Raw genomic sequence first — 19,990 nt, 5'->3', positions numbered from 1 at the left:
GTACAAAAAGTAAAAAGTCAAGGCTGTGGCACAATATAAATATTGGTTAAGCTCGGGTGGTTAAATAAAAAAGAAGAAGAATGATTTGTGTGTGGAGAATTCAGTTCAGGTCAAGTCACTAAACGATGCCAAATATTATGTCGAGTGTGTCTCTTCATAAAATTAAGATTGATACATATAATTAAACATATGACATCTTAGATAGATGATAATCATTACGATCATATGATATTTTTTTTCCTCCTTTGGTAAATATGAAGATCAATCATGGCAATGCCATTTTAACTACGAAGAATAAGCCACGAATATTCAGAGGAGAGGAGGAGCCCAGCATTGTGCCTAAGTCCACCTTTCACATCGGCCATGTCCTTTGGAACTTTATTTACATAAATTTGTGCGTGTGTGTGTATTTTTGTTAACAGGTCATCCTGCCCATGCATGTTGTTGTCCATTCACAACAATCACAGGCACAGCTACGCACCAAATTATTTGGCCGACAGCCCAATCAAGTCACCCTTCCCGCTATAATAGGGGTCTCCCTTTATTGAGAACCCACCACCAGGGTGGGCTGCGTGGACAAGGTGTGACTCCAATAAATAGACCGTCGCTTGATTGTGAGATTGGACAGACGATCGACATGGTAACAAATTTTTTTATGTTTTTTTGGCGAATCAGTAGAGATTCATTAGAAGGACAGAGCACAAACCTAGAATACAACAGTAAGAATATAGTTCCTAAAGAAGGTTCCTGCAATACAGAGACTGTAACAACAACACCAACTAAACACAAGTATTACAAGATAGTTAGAAAATAAATATACAACTTGGAACTCAGCTAACAAGGGGTTACAGACGAGGAGGCTAATTCTACAGCAACTAGTGCTTTAATAAGATCATGATAGAGAACAATCTCTCAAACTTCATGGGACATGAAACACCCTAAGAGGGGAGGGCATAACCGCTCAACTTCCACCAGGACATTCCAAATAATATCACAGTATCTCCTAATCCCCCTTGATCCCCAAGCACAATAAGACTAGATCCACCAAAATTAGCAGCTTCACCTCCAATACGGAGAGATCTACCACAAAAACAGCAGATCTAGCAAGATCATCCAATAACCACCCCCAAAAGACTGGGATACAAACCCTCAAGAAAAAGGGAAGAAACAAAACCTTGCAAAAGCAAGGAGCAGACAAAACCCAACAAAAGTTGGGAGGAAAAACCTCTCCACAACATAACCCGGGAGGGAGGGGGGGGGAGAGAGGCCCGGATTATTAACCGAAGGGGGTGGTTCCAGGGGAGATCCCCTGAACCAAGGAGATTTACAAATGTGGAGTTGGTTTTGAGTTGGGGGGATAATAAGGGTCGAGAAGAAACGGTCCCCTTCTTTTGGTTATTTTTTTCATAATGGTAACATTTAACATTTAGGTTTTGCTTGGTTTACTTAAAGAAATTGACGAGAAATCAATCCTTATGTATTTTCTCATTCCTTTGTCATATTTGGTAATGCTTGTCTTGATTTTCTTATTGGAATGGAAAATGAAACCCAAAATAGTTCGAGGGTTTCATTCCCCCTCCTATTTTCTCATAAACTAGCAAACCGTTTTTCATGTATGAACTTACCAAAGATGCCGAAGCCCTTTTTCCTGCTTATCAAATGCAACCTTAGGGAATATTGGGTTTGTTTATGGAGTGGATTAAAACGTTTCTAAATAATCAAAAACACTTCTAATAATGTTTGATATAAAACTTTAAAAGCTTGAATCATAAAAACTCCTTTTACTACGTATTGTATTTAAGAAGTAGTTACTTTTTCCAAAAACCACTTTCATTTCTAATTGAAATTTCAACGTGCATAGCCAACAGAGTCTAGCCAAAATGACATTGACTTGCAGATCAGTGGTTTTAAGTTAAAATCCCTATGATACCTTAGTAGTGTGTAAGTGAGAAGCCCCCTCTACCATATTGTTTAAACTCTCATTTGTACTTAAAAAAAAAAAAATCAACTTGCATAGAAGTCTAAGATAGTTTTCGAAAACTTGGAAGTTTTAAGTCGACTTTGTGCTTTCATATTCCCCTACTGGATCAGTTTTTCTGTAGTTAGGCCCAAACTAATGGGCCAGCAAGAGTTTCAAAACCTGAAAACAAAAAGGAATATTGGCCTCCACAAAGAAGAAAAAACAATAGAAACTTTTGAGGCCCAAAGTAGGCCCAATTTCGAGCCCTGAAGCGGGAGCTCATTAGGGTTTCGTCATAAAGTGGAGGTATATAGAGCTGCGACTGTGAGTGTTCGTAGTTTACATAGATCATAGAGAGAGAGAGAGAGAGCGGCTTCGGACTTGGGACTTAGGAGCAGTGAGGGAGGGTCGGCAGCCGGCGTAGTTCACCTGACAAGATGGTTCGTATTTCATTTTTCGATGGCACCTTCATCTATGGTTTTTCTTTGAATTTGCATACCATAAATTCTAGAGCTTGGACAATTAAACTTTTATAAGTCGAATAAAGCTTGTGAACCCAGTTCTGCTGCTTCTTGTTGTACCAATTCTGTAGGGTCCGAAAATTGATACCTTGTTTAGAGCTGATTTGTTTTTCTTCTGGTTAGCCCATTATGGAAAATTGTTTGATTATGGTATTCTAAACGATGAGAGGGGAGAGTAGGCGAAGACAAGCGATGTAACTGTAAAAGAAATTTTAGGCACTGTATTTGATCGAAAACCCGTATGGCTGTATGTGTATTATTGGATCTTCATGTCATCTTGAATGTCATGCATTTGAAGTGGGATAATTTGATTTGTAGACCTATATTTGGGTTTCATTTTCTTAATTTTATTTCCTTTCCACAACAGGCGCGAGGATTGAAGAAGCATCTGAAGAGGCTCAATGCCCCGAAGCATTGGATGCTTGACAAACTTGGTGGTGCATTTGTAAGTTTCCTTTTGAGCTGTGCAGTGTTTGGTATTTCATATAACGTATTCAATGTACTAGTTGAGAATTTTAAATGATGTGTTTTCTTTTTTCTTAGGCTCCCAAGCCTTCTTCTGGACCTCACAAATCCAGGGAATGCCTGCCATTGGTCATCATCTTAAGAAACCGATTGAAATATGCTCTAACATACCGTGAGGTCATTTCCATTTTGATGCAACGACATGTTCTGGTTGATGGGAAAGTGAGGACTGATAAGACCTATCCTTCTGGTTTTATGGGTATGCACAGCACTATATTCTTGGATATATTACTGCTTCATCTGTTCTTAAACATTATTCATGTTGTATCAATACAATGATTGGTAATTAATTAGAAGCATTTTCTTGGACAATCTTGCTCTGTAGTAACCAAGTGTTGGCTACTATGGAAGAAAAATCTTTTAATTTGGACCTATCTTCCATATATTAGGAAGTTTACATATATAATATCAATTAGAGAATGTTTCTAGTATCATAGGAAGTTTGTATGTTTGTCCTTCGTGCACATTTTTGGCATAAAGTGGCCTTTTTGATGGTTGGAGCATGACCAATACATGTCCTGGAATAGGCAGTCAGTACATATTGCTTGTAATTGTAGTATTTTTGTTATTGTTATTTTTGGTTGAAATGAAATGTAATACTTTTTGAGCATTCTGCTTTACTCTTACAGATGTTGTTTCAATCCCCAAAACAAACGAGAACTTCCGTCTCCTCTATGACACCAAGGGTCGGTTCCGTCTCCATTCAATCAGGGATGAAGAGGCAAAGGTGTGTAGATGTTCTTTACTAGAGTAACTCTACTTATCTGAGGTCATATAATCTCTGGCTGTGAATGATTCATTATTGTCAGATATAGAATCATTCAAGTTGTCCTGCCCAAATATTTTGTTCATGATAGACTTATTTGAGATAAGCAAACACAGCTATAACACTGTATGCCATTCTTTTAAGTTTTTCTATATGGAAATGTATGGAATCATTCAAGGTCACTGGCTGGAGATCTGTTCTCCATGTGGAGAATTTTGTCTCATGTACATGCCATTTCAAGTCTGTATATATACATTGTCAGAAAATATTGAAAGTCTTGCTTGTCCAGGATAATATGATACTGGTTTTATTTGTTTTTAATCAAAGTTATGGATTTCATGAGGTAGAGTGCTGATATTGTAGTCTGCATTTCTTGCAGTTCAAGCTTTGCAAGGTCCGGTCTGTGCAGTTTGGACAAAAAGGTATCCCATATATTAACACCTATGATGGGAGAACAATCCGTTACCCAGACCCTCTCATAAAGGCTAATGACACCATTAAGCTGGACTTGGAGACCAACAAGATCACTGACTTCATCAAGTTCGATGTTGGTAATGTCGTCATGGTGACTGGTGGAAGGAATAGGGGCCGTGTTGGAGTAATCAAGAACAGGGAGAAGCATAAGGGAAGCTTTGAGACAATCCATGTCCAGGATGCAAGTGGACATGAATTTGCCACTCGGTTGGGCAATGTGTTCACAATAGGCAAGGGGACCAAGCCATGGGTAAGCCTTCCCAAGGGTAAGGGTATTAAGCTCACCATTATTGAAGAGGCCAAGAAGAGACAAGCAGCCCAAGCCACAGCCACAGCTTAAATGGTCGTGGGTGAAAACAATCTTTGAACTATTTTGGCAATGTTCACTTTTATTCTTGTAGTCTTTACCTATTAGCTTTGGAATTTATGATGCAAATTTTGTCTTCTTTATTTTGTCTCTCGTTTCTCATCTTGATACAAATAATTTAGTTGTTTCAATCCCGACTTTAAATTCGTGTTACTTTAAAAGTAAATTCTTGCTTGGCCACTTGAATAGTGTCTAGTTATTCCTGGTCGTGCACCTACGTTTGTGAATGAATAATGTTTAATTTTAAAAATAAAGTTATTTATTGAAAACAATAGAAGCACACTAAGAAATACAATGGATGGCAAGAAACCATCCAAAGCCCAAACATAACATAAGAGTGAGGAACGAGAGCGTAATCTTTGTTGTGGTATTTACAAGTAAAAAGGTTAGAGTTTGTGGACAACCAACAATCTTCCAAGTTAGAAAACATACATGTATTATTGCCTTGTATGTAATGTTCTTCTGTTTCATAAAGAAAAATCTTTCTATGGAGGTTGGACGTTGGAGCTTCCTTCCTTGACAAGGTTTAAAACCTATGCGTGCACATTTTGCAAAACAGTTTATTGGAAAGCAACAGAGAGAGAGAGAGAGAGAGAGAGAGTTTAGGTGAAAGCTTGACTTTGGCCTGGAACTCTAGAGCTAGAGAGCCCATAAATCCTTGTTTTTCATTTTTCTCCCAGAACGAAAACGGAAACGAAAGCACTTCTCTCTCTCTCTCTCTCTCTCTCTCTCTCAAATTCGGTATATTTCTTGGGGTTTCAGGAATAATAATCAGAGAAGCAAAGTCTCTGGTGAGTTTCGATTTGTTTAACACAAGAGCATACGAATTGGAATTTGGAATGGGGGTGGTTTGGTTTTGTTTTACTTTGCCAATATTTATACTGCTAGTTTTGTCTTGGTAAATTTTCATGTTTTGCTGCACCCATATTTCATTTCATTTGTAAATTTTGTGTGCTTTGGTTGCAAGTTGCAAATATTAATTTTGCTTCGTGTGCTTATGCTTGGGAGGATTCTGCAGAGATAGCTCGCTTTTTGATATTGTGAAATGGTAGGCCTTTGTCAATCTTTAATACTTCTTTCTCACTGGTTTTGGATCCTCTGCTTTTTGCCTTTCATTTCACCCAACTATATTAAGTGAGATATCTCTTTTTTAATTTCCACCCAGCTGTTTTGAGGTGAAAGTTTGACCTTAAACCTCAAAAATATGGCTGAGCTTGGAATATATATCATTTTCTGCAATTTCAGGGACATTATTTTGGAAGTAGATTCTTCAGTCCTCTCTCTCTCTCTCTCTCTCTATGTATAATTTTCCTTTTTTTCTGGTAATGAAATGGTGCAAGTCTTGGGAATGTCAACTAAACTTTAGATCCACCAAGCCCATGGCTAAGATTCCCCTCAAATCATGGAACTTTAGCTGCATAGAATTACAGCCATGTCTTAACTGTCATCTATATGCATATGTTCTGCACAAAGGTAACAGCAAGATAAAAAGTAGAAAAGATAATCAGAGATCACATGGAGAAGATGCCTGAGCTTGGCTCAGGATTGAAAAGGCAATAAAGGCAAAAAGAAAGAAATACATGTAAAATAATACCAACTCTGTAAAGATTAATAAAAACCCAAACTTGATATTAATTTATGATACAAATATCCCAAAAGGTTAGAACCTAGAAGCAAAGGGGAAAAAAAAACTACAAGCTGAGAAAATGATGTAATGAAGCTTTTATAGAAGAGCTGACAATTTTTATCCAGTCCAAAGACCAAGTTGAAAGAGATGGTAGATGGACATATCATGGTCCATGGCAGGGCAGGGCCAACAGTCCTACCTGCACTGATTATTCTTCACAATCTGTTAAAAGCAAAGCAAATAATAGAGGGGATGTGGTGGCCACAACAAGCAAGTGAAAGCTATTTGATCCCATACACTTGCCATTGCCTGCCCACCTGCACATGCTCTGCTTGTCTTCCTATGCCCCTCTTTCCACACACTTTTTTTTTCCTAAGCATCTCATTCCAATTTAGCCCTCTCAGGCTCCCACCAAGACTTTTACAACAGCTAATATAAATACACACAACCAGAGTACATAGCAACTTCTAGATTTTAGAGTTAGAGATAATAAGCTTATTATGCTTATTGGGTCCTAGTCTATGCCACACACATATATATATACGTTCATCTGTAGCTGTCTGTTCTTGTAGATTATTTTGTGATGTGAAATTATAAAGCAGCAGGGGCTGCAGAAGCTGCACATTGGAGGTGCCGTGGGCAGGTGATCAAGTGGTCATTTGTGAGGCCAGCTGCTTGCATGAATGAGTGAATGACTGTGGGACCAACAAGCCTAAAACCCCTTCTAACCATGTCTTTGCTTATGCTCTCTGACTTGGAGTTCTTCACAGGGATCTTGTGGCATGACTTGTATTGGGTAGATACAGGCTTGTGATTCACAAATCCCCACAAGTACTTGTCAAATGATCCAACTTCCCTCTTTATCTGTAAATTGAGTTAAATTAATAAAGTAAAAATAAAGCAATACACAATTTTTTTATTAATTAAAAAAAAAAAAAAACTTATAACATATGACCTGTAAATGTAAAATCTATCAAATATATATATATATATATATATATCTCATAGAGATTATGTTTGAGTTTTATCTTATAGTACCTGAAGAATTCGTTTAGCATTGTCAACAGCTCCTCGAACAAGGCTTATATCTATACCAGAATCAGAACTCACTGACGTTATCTTTCTTTCACTAAATTTAGCCACAACATCTGCATCAAATCCTGAAAAGGACTCCCTGCATAAAGAAATACTGCATTTGGTAAGATTAAGAACAAAGTAGCTATATTATTGGTTTCTTTCAATATTTCTAGGACTAAGAAGAGTAATGGAATTTTGAAATCACACCCACCTCAAAGCTTGCCTTTTCCTCAGGACTGAAGTCCAATCTGATCCAACTTGAGCACCAGTTAACACCAGCAATTCAAGCAACAGACTGCAAATATGACACAAGCAAATTATAGCTATTTAGCTTAAGAAATGTATGTGTGTTTGTGAGAGACAGAGGGATGAGAGAGAGAGAGAGAGAGAGAGAGAGAGAGAGAGAGAGAGAGAGACTTACTTGTCATCATGGACAGGAACTCCCCATTCTTCATCATGGTAAGCAACATATATGGGGTCTGCAAACAAGTACACCACAAACACATTATTCAAATGTCTTATAAACTTCCACAATCTGTCAACAACATAACCTTGTCTGTTAAGCTGCATACCTGAGTTAGGTGTGATAAAAGTACACCGCCTTTGGTCTCTACCAAAATCAGTTGTAGCTGAAGAATCAAGAGGAATCACTTTCCCTTCATTTTTGGCAGACTTGGTTCTTCCATAATGGGCAATTCGCATCTTTCGTTGTTCTTGCATTGTTGCAACTTGCTCCCTCCTTGCAGCTGCTATGCTTCCTGGTGCCTCCACTATCAAAGAGGATATATTTTTCAATATACTTTCAGCAGAAGGTGCAGCAGCTACAGAGCCACTAGACTTCTTTGACTTTTTCACAGAACTTGTAAACTTGGTTGTGCACCGAGGTGTCACAACCTTCTCAGCACTAGAATTCAGCTCATTTGGATCTTTTCCTCTCTTGAATGCAGGTGGTCTAGGTGAAGGCAACTTGGGAGAGATGGGAGGAGAAAAAGAGGCCTTAGTTTTAGCACTTGGTAGAGGTGAAGGCAGAGGAGTTGGAGCAAGAGGTTCTTGGGAGCTCTTTTTAAGAGACTTCCTTTGTTCCAAGCTTGGAAATTGATTGCCAGTTGGCTGGAGAACCGGACGCCGATTCATCTTAGGTGTTGATGGAGGAACACTAGTGGTTCTTTGCAACTTTGGTTTAGAGGAACACATTTTATTTGATCTTTGTGTTGAATATGAAGAACAAATGATGAGTTTGGTGGTGAAGGAAAGAGAGGAGGAGAAGATGAAGAAGCTCAAGAATTTAAGGAGAGCCTAGGAATGAAGTGGGGGATTTTATAAGACAAAAGTGGGGACATGGCACAAGTTTGGCTAAGTTGTAACATGGGGGGGTTGGGGTCTGCCATACACAACCCTCTTGTGAGGGGCAGGGGCAGCACAACTTTTTGGGGTCTGTGAGGGCATAAGCTTGAAAACGACACCATCCTAACTAAGTCTAGAGATTATAATTGTAATTTTGATGAAGCAAAAGAAATTGTGGGGATAGTTTTGTGGTGGCATTGCCAGCCTTCTCAGGGACCCTCTTTTTTCCCCACACTTTGTGCCTTTACTGCTCAGTCTCCATGCGTCCTCAATCCCAAGTTGAAGGAGTGGGGTCCATGAGAGTAACCAATCATTGCTCTTCGCTTTTGAGCTGGATGAAAAGATCTCAAGATTATGATATGCTAATCAACCTGTAACCAACAGTGCCTGGCTTGACCAAGACATATCAGTTTGAGCTCTTCAAACTAAAATAGTTTAAAGTTCTTTGAAGGCTTTTTAGTTTTTATTATATGATTTAAAAATAGTAATTAGTATTTATAAGCAGGTTGTTTGTCTGTTGGTCAAGTAGGTTTTCATTTCTAATCTCAAACTTTAAGTCAAAACCTAACTCATCATAATGACAGAAGTTAAATTATTAACACAGCCAATGGGTTGTGCAGATTTTCCACAGAAAATAAAAAGAACTCAGAGAATAATTTGTATGATCAAAGATGCCTGCAACCTGTAGTTGTAGACAACAAAATTACTTGAGTGATTTGAAGTAGTAAATTACTTGCATAATTAGGCACTGGGTCCTACTCATTTGGGCAGGATGAATGATAGCCATCAAATAGTCCAGTAACTTCCAACTGTATCCAACATGCAACATGACTGAATTAATAATAGTAAATATGGCCATGGATTGGCTGACTATGAAGAATTTTTATGGCATTTGAATCTGTAGGCTGATTTGAAGTGGTTCCCAACATGTATGTCATCTGCAGTTGAACTTGTTGGATGAGCCTTAAAACACATTCCCATCAAGTGTCTTCTCTCAATCCATCACACGTATTTCAAAGAATTTGGAAGAATTTGTCAAAGTGAAAAACTTGGGTGGCATATAAAAACATGAAATCATGCAGGGTTGTTCAAGAGAAGAAGCAACCATATAATATTTATTAATAAAAGCAAGGATCTCTCTCACACCAGAGGCAGCAGAATGGAAGGAAAAACAAAGGGTAGGTGAAAAAAGTCACTCTTGACATGATCCTAGATTGAACCCCTCATGAACTCCTAATTTTTTTTTCTATCACATTTTTGTTGCTTTTATTTTATATTAATTTCCCTGGCAAATAAAGAAGTAGCCAAAATTTGTTTGTTGGGGTTGAGCTTATTAGAAAATGATGTGACTCATCATAGGCTTAGCTTTTAGGGTTGGAATTATTTTCCACCCATAAAGGTGTAGGAACTACAAGGTATAGTATTACTAGATGGTTTGGTTTACTAGATGGTGGTAGTTATAGTATTTGTCACAGAATAATTTTCTAATCAATATAAATTCTTCAATCACAATCACAAGATAACAAGCCATGTGTTTTGAGTCACCTATAACGATGGAGATTTGTGAATCGACAAAAATTAGGCAAACAGACAGGGATGATGTAAATTTGCCTTCAGTCACCTCTTTGTCTTATTAATTAGGACAGAAACCAACATTATCAATACTTCATTATTTTCTCTTCCCTCATAATTTATTTAGACTATTCTCTGTCATATCCAACTGAAAAATGAATCCAAATGGTATAGGACAATGATTGACTGATACTGGGTATCAATCTACAGTACTTGATACATTGTCGATATATCAAACAATGTAATAACTACTGTACCTAACAGTCACTCTGTTGCATCCAATAGTAGAAAATGCATGCGTACAAAAAAGTTCATGACAAAAGAGGCGGTTTTAGGCATGCTATGGTGAAGTGTAACAGGGGGTGAATGGCAATTGTAAGGCAATGCAAGAAAGCGAAATAAAGCAAGAACACAACAGTAAAACGTCAAGGCTGCATGTAACATGCCTCCAGGATCCATAGCTGGAACTCTTTTATTTCTGAAAATGATAGAGGGAACATTTTCAGACATTTTTCCAAATCCAATTGGATCATGATAAGGTTGTGATGGGATCTTCCTTATTGCCTTGGAGGGAGTAAATCAATACCCAAATTGCATTATTGTTCGTACGAAAATCAAATGGTGAAGTTGTCTTACCCCTTGGCTTGGAATAGCTAGGGTTTAGAGACATGTTGTCACGAGAAACCTCGCACAATGTACCCCATCTATGATTGGATTGGACCAATAATAATTCATATCAAACCCCCTTCCGAGTTTCTAGTACTTTGTGGGGGATAGGCTAGAGGGAAAGAGAGCTGTTGATCATTAAATATGTTGAAGTGCCCTCCAATATTTGGCTCAATAAGCATGTAAATTATAGCCAAATCTAGCAATTTGAAAACCATGATGTTGTTTATAATAGAATTGGTAACTTCAAATTTGTTTCCTTGCTAAGTGTCAAAAGAATATGTTCAAAACTGAAGATTGTCATCACTTGAGACCACTTGGTTCTTCTTACTGTAGCCTAATTAGTGAATAAATCTGTTGAAAAAATAGAGCAGAAAATAACAAGAAAAATTTATAATAAATTAGTAATGGATGCCTTGGCCTGTATGATGAGTTGTTAGGAGGCACTCTTAATTACATTGAAAGGAAAGGGGCTTAGTTGCCCTTGTCCTTGTGTCTATCTCCCACGTATGTGCTCCTCCTAAGATGTCGACCTTGGTGCTTTCTGGGCTGCTGGCATCTCCCAGGGGCCAGCATTTTAATTTTTAGATAAGACCAATCCGTGAAGAAGAAAATAAATAAATATCTGGTCCACAGGCAATTTAAAATATTTACAGTTTGATCAACCATGTGCAGATGCAGCAAAAAAGACAACGAACATGGGCTCATAGCTATACCATTTGAAGCAGCTAGAGGTTGGAAATGGTTGTTCTTCAACACATAGAACAGAAAAGATAATGTAAAATATAAGGCATCTTCTTTGGTTACTTTGCACGTAAAAAGGTAAAAGTTCGCAGCAAGATCCTATAATTTTGTTATTCTGTTTGTTTCTGCGAATTGGTAAGCAAACCTTCACATCATAATTGTGGGAACCGAATTTTAGCCAAACCCTAGGTCAAATATTTCCTTCCATTTGGGGATTATTTGGCCTAATTGGGAGTTATTTGATTCAATTGGCAATTATTCGATTCTTACCCTAATTAGGAATTTGATTTAAATCAAATCCCTAATTATGTCAATCTCTCTAAATTGGGGAAGAATAATTCCTTTATATATGTGTAATTATTTTTCCGAAACCCTAGCCTCCAAGGCTCCTATGAATACATGGCTACACCAAGGCTTGAGGTAATTCTAAACATACGTCTAAACTTCTGTCTCAAAATACTGCATAAATTCTATCTCCAAAACCCTAGCCGCCATAACTCTTTCTCCCTCTCACACAAGGCTCCGGCCACCACACATGGCTTCGATTACCCGGTTCACAGCACACATACATCTCCGTACCCTTTTTGTTTGCTATTGTTTTCCTACAAACACTTGAACTAACTTAGATATCGGAGGGCCTTTGGCCAACACCCCGGGGTATGGTCCTCTTATTCTGATTTATTTTGCAAGAAGAAAGAGACAACGAAGAGGAAGACAGGAATCTTAGACGAATATTCTTGTGAGACGAAATTTGCTCCCACAATAATCATACACTAGAACAGTAAAGTTACACCAACCATTGTACTTGGCTAGGTTGATAAGGAAAAGATTTACTGGGCTTGATTGAATGCTTGGCATGCATTATGAAAAGTAGAGCTTGCTATTAGTTGCTTCCATAAGGTTTGTTTATTTATGCTCTTTTACCCTTACAAGAAATATGAACTCTTGCAACGGGCAGTCTCATGTCAATTTATAAATACATGTTAGATCGGTTGATTACAGCAACCTTGACGTATATGCGGTATCAGTCAGGTACTATTTTGATCTGCAGAAAAAGTAAAATTTACAAAAATGAAAAGTAGACAATAGTTCATATTTCTTATCATGGTCAGTTCAGAACAAGAATCTGTTTGTTAATGTAGACAGATATAAAGAAAGCATGTTTCCTAAAAGAGGCACCTTTTTTGTTTTTCAAATTGTATATAAAAAGATGAATAGAGAGTTTGTTAGTTCTGGTCTCTCCTCAAAAAACATACACAAGAGTATATGTGGAAAAGAGAAACCAGGTATGATGTTCCATGACTTGACATTTACAAAAATGAAAAGTAGACAATAGTTAAGATGAATAAATTAGCTTCCTCTTCCAATGTGTGCTTCACTATGTTGATTTTCAGAAAGAAAGACGGTCCTCTGAAGCAAGAACTCGTTCACCAGGCACCAGCAGTCTAATAATCCATGTGTGCCCTCACGACATCCGCAATCGGAGCTCGACATATCGGACATTTTCCGTTGTTCCATTGCAACTCATGAGCACACTTGAGGCAGGTGCACATGTGCCCACATCTGCAAAATAGGAAATGATATCTCAACAGATAAGTAAAGCCAGCACAAAATTAAAATGAAGAATTGAAATTCAGATGGGAAGCCTTAGCTTCACAAGCAAGTTACCTGTACAAAAGTGAGTCGACTTTCACTTCATGGCAAATGCAGCAATTGCCTTTCTTTGGTAACCCATTAGACGACCTTTTCCTCTCTGCTTGACCTGTAATATAGTTGCACATTTTGCTGTCAAGAAACTGGTAGAACATAAGGAATGATGCAAAATCTATGCAGAAACTCACTGTTTTAGCCCGGTATCATAGCTTCACAAGAGTAATTAAAACTGTTCTAAAAGACCAAAGTAAATCTTAAGGGTCAAAACAAGTACAAGAGTAAGGATGTTATTAGTGCCTCTTCAGTGGTTCCTTGATAGTGCATTGGAACCAAGTTGTCTGGTATTCTTTTTAAATTGAATTGAAGAGATATTTTAGGGCGAACCGAAAGAGAATTCAAAACAGACCTGAATGAACTTCCTGCTTAGTAGATTGTTGCATCATCATTTGCATATCTATGCAACCCTTTATAGCTTTTCGTAGCTCTGACATCTCATTATGGAGTTGCTCCATCTGCCCTCTCATATCGTATATGAGTTCCATTTCCTGCAAGTTCAGCAGTGTTATTTACACTGACCAGTAACCTCAGAACTTTATACTGGTGTAACTTTAGAGAAGAAAAAAAATGTTAAACTCACAATTGAAGGATGATTTGTGGAGGAAGAATAATGCCGACGATGGTAGGATGGAGATGGTGAACATTCCCTACTATTTGGATAATAAGATTGAGATGGCAAATGTCGGGGTGGAGATATAGAAGCAGCTCGATCAGAATCGTCCCCCACTTCATTATCTTGATAGCTCCATGCCGTCATGTGAGATGGAGAAGGCTGCAATGATGTGCATTGATCAAAATCATCACTGGCTTCTTGATATTGAGCGCTAATTAGGCTCCTTGCTTCTTCTTCATCATTATGATGATGATCATCTTCTTCTTCTTCTGTCATATCCTCCTCTTCTTGTTGGTGTTTTTGTTCTTGATTGTCCGCTGGACGCATTTGTTGTTGTCGTTGTTGTAAGAAAGACACCAGTTGATTCATTCTATCTTGGCTAGTCTCCTCATCTTCTCCTTCTTCACTTCCAACTGGATATGTTTGTCTTTCTATTCGAGATACCATCAATCGGTCTATTTTGTCTCGGAAATCACTAGCAAGAAAATTTGATACTGTTCTTCTGCATAGATAAAAGGGAAATTCTGATTAGTAAATTTAGCATTATGATTGTACCATTTTTGGAAGGTTTCCAACTAAAAAGAGAGCATTTAGTTTTTAAGTATAATGGACATGAATCAATATTCAGATTTACATCAATTTACCCTTCTCTTCATTCCTGTGATATTAGAAATAGGTTCTTGAAATCTGTAAATCAAATTCAAAACAGATAAAGCAAAAGCAATGCCGGTGTACCTTTCAATAAGTTGGCGTATGTCCCCTTTTCCTGAGTTGGAGTCAAGCATCTCTTGGTACCATGCCTTCCTGAGGTCTTCCCAGTAACTACGTGGGCGAGAAATCTCAGTGATCCAGTCGTAACTATATTCTCCATAGTACTCATAATCATCCTCTACTTGTTCTTCTACATCATTCTCATCCCAACAAACCAAGGATGTGGTTCTATCCGTGGTTTCTTGCAAATCAAGGTTTCTAGCCGCTGAAGTTGAACCTTGCCAAGAAACTTCTGAACTCGGGCTAACTTCGTCAGGAAGATCTTCACAAACTTGTGGCAAGGTGTTTCCAGCCACTGAAGTTGTTCCTTGCCAAGTGACTTCTGAACTCGGACTGACTTCTTCATGAAGATCTTCACTAGCATGTGTGCAGGTTTTTCCAGCCACTGAAGTTGTTCCTTGCCAGGTGACATCTGAACTTGGGTTTGCTTCTTCATGAAGATCTTCACTATCATGACGTAAGGTGTTTCTAGCAATTGGACTCGTTCCTTGCAAGGTGGATTTTGAACTGGCTTCATCATGAAGATCTTCTCTAGCATGTGGGAAGGTATTTCTAGCCACTGAACTTGTTACTTGCAAGGTGACTTTTGAACTCAAGCTGGCTTCATCACGAAGATCTTCACTAGCATGTGGCAAGGTGTTTCTAGCCACTAAACTTGTTCCTTGGCAACTGACTTTTGAACTAGGGATAACTTCTTCATGAAAATCTTCACAAGCAAGCGACGATGGGTTCTTTAACAGGGTTGTATTCTGCTGCTCAATAGTATCAACTTCATGGTTAGGAGTGCTTTCACTAGACCTATTTGAGGTGGAGGAGCTTTCTACATGTACACCGATGTTCTTTACTAATCCCCTATGAGGGCCTTTTTGGGAAGCTGCATCATTCTGAGCTGTTGAGCCCTGCTCAACACCAGTGCTAAATTTCTCCCTGAAATTAAATGATATCAATGTTAATCAAGGCCCAAAGAGATATGAATATGGTTGCCAGCTAGGCTACAAAAAAAAACTGCAAGTGTCCACATGATTTCCTTTTTCAATGATACACATTACTGTCATTATGTTGAATATTTAAGATTGAATCTAGCACTCAAATCTGGCTGGCTAGTCTTTTATGATAGCTGCTTATCTGGTGTAGCCTTATATTCATGGCCTGGAACAAGTAAGTGATGACAGCTACAAGAATTTTAACTTTCTGAGGCTTAAACAGAAGACTAGATTCCTTCTATATCTGCACCTCATGAATTCTTTACCAACTAAGCATTTCTAAAATCAGAATGATTTCTTTCTGAGTAATGTTCACTGACCCCATTCATTGAACTAACTAGAACTAGTTTTGATTCTATTGCTCCTCCTTCTGCTCGTTAATGACGTATGCTTTAGAATTTCCGGTTTGACTAATGTGAGCACCGACGACTAGTACATTATGTGAGCAATCTGTCTTTCAACTAACATTCCTAAGTGACCATATTTCATCATAAAACAATAATGAAAGCATAAAAAGTTTTCATTTTCCTTATTAGTCAGATATCTGGAGTAAGCTATAACTCAGTCCAACTTGGCTCATTGAAAGGCACATAGCGCATAGCATATACAATATCAGATTGAACTCTATTTATTCAGCATTTAAAAAGCCACCAAAAATCATGTGTTGCTTAAACTCTGGCTCCATTCCACCATCCTATAAAGCAGTGCAATTAAGACTTTAACTTCAGCTAATTTTAAAGGTTTAGCTAATTAGAAAAATGGCACTCAGAGAACTAAGCTACAATAGGAGGAAGCCAACCTAGCATCAACATGTTTCAATTGGGTGACTTAAATAATCCTCCCTCCTAGTTACAACATTCAAACCAAGACCAAGCCACATTAATTCTAATTGTTTCCACATACCACAGAATTTAATTACATAGACTTGCAAATAGATGTTCATCAGTTCATTGAGTCATATAAACTAATCCAAATTCCAATCCCATATTGTAATGCATATGGACTGTACCTGAGATGCATGATAGCAGACCTTTGTGGCAATTTGTTCACTTGAGATGCTGCCGGTTTCCGGCGCGGTCCATCTTGACCTATGACTGCCATGCCCCGCTGTAGCAGTTTAAGCCGAAGCAATGACTGCAAACAAACATAATACAAAGTAAGTACGCGGCTGCATTGCAATTTCCATGAAGAGAAAAAATGGGTTATACAACTCAGACAATGTAAATTAATAACTAAGCTTGTTTTGGAAAATTTGTGTTGAAATGAATGAGTAATTAACCCACCTGAATTCGGCCTCTTTGCGAAAATCTTGAAACTGCTCTGCGGTCTACAATTGTTTCAAGCTCCCTATGCCTGTCACGCTCCAAATGCATAAGCAAATCAGTAAATGCCTGCCTGCCTCTGATCATCCTTGGTGAACTTATAACCTGACAGAACCCTTTATGCTGCTGCTCTGTCTGATCAAACCCAAGGGACCTCTCGCGATCGCGTTCTCTACACGAAGATGCAATGACAGTAGATTGTTGTTGATCATGATCATTGTCCTCACTGGGAGAAGATAATGGACACTGTGCTTTCAGCCTTCTAATAATATCGGCGACACGGACCTTCTCTCTTTCTCTTTCTCTTGCATCCAAATTACTCCGACTCTCGCTGGTAGCACTTTCATCAGAAGTTGAGTCCTCAAATGAATCCTCAGTAACCGGCCCAGCGTCATATCTTTCATCAACAAAAACAGAGTCCCCTGCTTCAGAGCCTCTTGATGGTTGATTCTCCAAAGAAGGTGCATTGGAAGCATTGGAAGCATTGGACTCATTCGAAGCATTGGAATCAGGGAAAGCATTGAAAATATTCTCATTCTCATTCTCATTACTGCTCAATCCAGAGTTCGACCTGCTAGTCTCTGTGTCATTGCCATTGGAACTCATCTTCAAGCTGTTTGATTGGTTCAGCCTCTTCTCCCAAATTTGAACCAGCGAAGAAGCTCCAACTCCCAGATTGGAAATCTCAGCCAGGCTTTCTGTTCTTGACAGAGTTTCATCCTTCATCGAAGTCGATGTCCTCGAAGACGACGGCAATGAATTGGGCATTGACAAGAGCTCTGCCTCTTGGCTCTGCCTCTCCGTCTTTGCAATCGTTTCTTTTCCTTGTTTACCAGCAGCGCATCGATCCAGAACCCGAGACTGCCTCGGGGTCATAGTCGAACCGTCATCTCTTTCACCACCACCATTGTTGCTGTTGGTGTTGTTGCCATCCTTGTTTTGAGCCCGGGAATCGACATTTTCGATATGGCCTTGGGAGTTGTTGTTGTTGTAGTCACCATTGGAGGCAGAGTTTGAAGAGACTGAAATGCAGGTATGAAGGTGATCTCTCACCAAGCTCTTCAGATTGTTCTGAAAAGCGGCCTGTGTGGCTCTGGCATTGCTCTCTCTACATCTGTCTCGCCGGTTGTGATCTCTCAAAACGCACCCGAACGGCGCAGAAGCCGCCATTTCAACCTGTGACGATGCCATCGTTCGATTCAAATTCCGAAGCAAATGGTTGTCGAAAATTACTGCAATTACTGAATTACAGATTCCTTCAGTGCCTAATTATTGTAAAGAGACTGAAATCCAAACAAAAAGAAAAGAATTGAAAAACCCATAGCGGAAAGAAAATGGGTGGGGAGATTGAAAACAAAATCAACCTCACAAAAAAAAATTCTGTTATGTCAATAGAGGAATCTGTCTTCTAGACATTGGAAAGCCCAAAGACTCTGAGATAGAACAGAGACAAGCCACTGGTTTAACACGAAAACAGAGGAGCTTTTTTTAGGCCTAAACCAATTTGTCATCCACTAGTATATTACCTCATACCCGTTTGCACTTTGCCTATATTAGGAACAATTTTGTAACTGCCACCAAAACACAGACAGACACAGAGAGAAGTGTGTGTTGTGCTGGGTGTGGCTAAAATTGGAGGAAAGTGTGTGTTGTGTTTTGTATTGGAGAATCTAAGATTCAGATCCTTGGAAGCTATATATATATATGAAGATGGTGAAACAGAGGATGAAACAGAGGAAGAAAACAGAGGGTGAAAACAGAGGAGGCCAGAATGGGGGTACTAATAAAACAGTGAAAGAGAATTTGGTGAGAAAAAGTAAGGATTGAATGGGAGAGAGACGTTGGTTTTTAGTCCGTTGTGAATGTGGGGTCAAATTTGTTGCTAAGACCTAAGAGCGTCTCTCTAGCAATCTAGAAAAACCTTGTTATTTCTTTGGGCCCTAACAAAGATTTATATTTATATATTTAGTTTTTTTTTCATCAAACCTTAAACTCGTAAAAACGACGATCGGATTTTACGATCGGATTCATAATGCACGGCTCAGATTAAAAGTTAAATGATGCAAAACAAGTATGTAAATCCAAAACACTCAATGCCTGTCCTTATTAGTTGCAACTGTAGTTCATTGGGTTACCATATTGACAAACTAGTCTTTGATTTCAGTCAATGGTTTTAATTTTTTCAGTTATAACATACAACAATGCATTCATTACATTACCCTATTGACACACTGGCCTTTGATTTTCAGTCTATGACTTGACTTATTACACCTTTGAATTCTGTTTGCCCCGCCATTCATGCCAATTTTGGAGTCCATGTTCGACGTCCCTCCAATTCTTACCCATTTGTTACCCTTTAGATTTGGATTTTGTGACAATTTTTTTCCTCGTCCAATGCAAATATACAACACAGAGGATTAGAATATTTCCATATACTTAATGTTTTTTGCGGATTTTTTCTTTTTCTTGTTGATTTTATTCATTTTATAGTTTGTCAAACCAAAAAACGAAGGGGTTAATATTCTAATATGGGGGTTTAAGGCTTGTCTCTTAATCGGATTGCTATCCACTTGACCCCAGTTGTGAGAAAGACTTTTATGAAACGATGATAGCAAGCGTGATAACACTTCCATACAAAACATTATTGGCCAGGAATAGCAAAACAATATTATCCTCATTGCAACTAAGTTTTTCTCCGTAGTTATAGATAAGTGGTGGGTGGCTATAGTATTCCAAAAGCACAAAATAGGAGTGACAACTTTAATTTAAAATCTAATGACATTTAATGACGAATCGGGTTGAGAAAAGATAAAATATTGATTTACGGCCAAGCCAAGCCAACCACTGATAAAAGTAAAATGCTTATTCTACAACAGTTTTTTTCTTTGTTTGCTATGTTCCATCTTACAGAGGTTAAAGTTTAGGTTTAACAGGTACCCAAGAAGTAT

General features: G+C 38.4%; 3 protein-coding genes across 3 annotated transcripts; 1 reads left to right on the top strand and 2 right to left on the bottom strand.

Moving 5' to 3' along the window:
* Nucleotides 1-2,259: 2,259 nt before the first annotated feature.
* LOC103325538 (small ribosomal subunit protein eS4-like) lies at nt 2,260-4,696 on the top strand. Its single transcript, XM_008227719.2, has 5 exons — nt 2,260-2,400; nt 2,849-2,926; nt 3,025-3,205; nt 3,636-3,733; nt 4,152-4,696. Exons 1-5 carry the CDS (start codon nt 2,398-2,400, stop codon nt 4,584-4,586), a joined length of 795 nt encoding a protein of 264 aa, XP_008225941.1. The 5' UTR covers nt 2,260-2,397; the 3' UTR covers nt 4,587-4,696.
* A 1,525-nt stretch (nt 4,697-6,221) lies between these two features.
* On the bottom strand, nt 6,222-8,608 carry LOC103325537 (DNA glycosylase superfamily protein). The gene is made up of 5 exons (XM_008227718.2): nt 7,890-8,608; nt 7,739-7,796; nt 7,529-7,612; nt 7,279-7,414; nt 6,222-7,104 (listed from the first exon to the last, which is right to left on the bottom strand). The coding sequence occupies exons 1-5, from the start codon at nt 8,509-8,511 to the stop codon at nt 6,832-6,834; spliced, it is 1,173 nt and encodes a 390-aa protein (XP_008225940.2). The 5' UTR covers nt 8,512-8,608; the 3' UTR covers nt 6,222-6,831.
* A 4,114-nt stretch (nt 8,609-12,722) lies between these two features.
* On the bottom strand, nt 12,723-18,416 carry LOC103325605 (uncharacterized). Its single transcript, XM_008227795.3, has 7 exons — nt 17,004-18,416; nt 16,730-16,854; nt 14,702-15,664; nt 13,934-14,468; nt 13,703-13,841; nt 13,312-13,405; nt 12,723-13,206 (listed from the first exon to the last, which is right to left on the bottom strand). The coding sequence occupies exons 1-7, from the start codon at nt 18,231-18,233 to the stop codon at nt 13,089-13,091; spliced, it is 3,204 nt and encodes a 1,067-aa protein (XP_008226017.2). The 5' UTR covers nt 18,234-18,416; the 3' UTR covers nt 12,723-13,088.
* Between the last annotated feature and the right edge of the window lie 1,574 nt (nt 18,417-19,990).

Source organism: Prunus mume, linkage group LG3 (assembly GCF_029339155.1).
Source record: "Prunus mume cultivar Tortuosa linkage group LG3, ASM2933915v1, whole genome shotgun sequence".
NCBI lineage: Eukaryota > Viridiplantae > Streptophyta > Magnoliopsida > Rosales > Rosaceae > Prunus > Prunus mume.
This window is presented reverse-complemented; position numbering and strand designations above follow the sequence as displayed.

Excerpts from the sequence above, each read along its gene's own strand:
- LOC103325538 (XM_008227719.2), top strand. Across the intron at positions 2,927-3,024 it reads ACAAACTTGGTGGTGCATTT|GCTCCCAAGCCTTCTTCTGG; the intron begins GTAAGTTTCCTT and ends CTTTTTTCTTAG. Across the intron at positions 3,206-3,635 it reads CTATCCTTCTGGTTTTATGG|ATGTTGTTTCAATCCCCAAA; the intron begins GTATGCACAGCA and ends TTACTCTTACAG.
- LOC103325605 (XM_008227795.3), bottom strand. The coding sequence starts at position 18,233 with ATGGCATCGTCACAGGTTGAAATGGCGGCTTCTGCGCCGTTCGGGTGC. Across the intron at positions 13,842-13,933 it reads CCACAAATCATCCTTCAATT|GAAATGGAACTCATATACGA; the intron begins GTGAGTTTAACA and ends CTGAACTTGCAG. Across the intron at positions 13,207-13,311 it reads GTCGACTCACTTTTGTACAG|ATGTGGGCACATGTGCACCT; the intron begins GTAACTTGCTTG and ends CCTATTTTGCAG.
- LOC103325537 (XM_008227718.2), bottom strand. The coding sequence starts at position 8,511 with ATGTGTTCCTCTAAACCAAAGTTGCAAAGAACCACTAGTGTTCCTCCA. Across the intron at positions 7,613-7,738 it reads GTTCCTGTCCATGATGACAA|TCTGTTGCTTGAATTGCTGG; the intron begins GTAAGTCTCTCT and ends TCATATTTGCAG. Across the intron at positions 7,415-7,528 it reads AGGAAAAGGCAAGCTTTGAG|GGAGTCCTTTTCAGGATTTG; the intron begins GTGGGTGTGATT and ends TTCTTTATGCAG.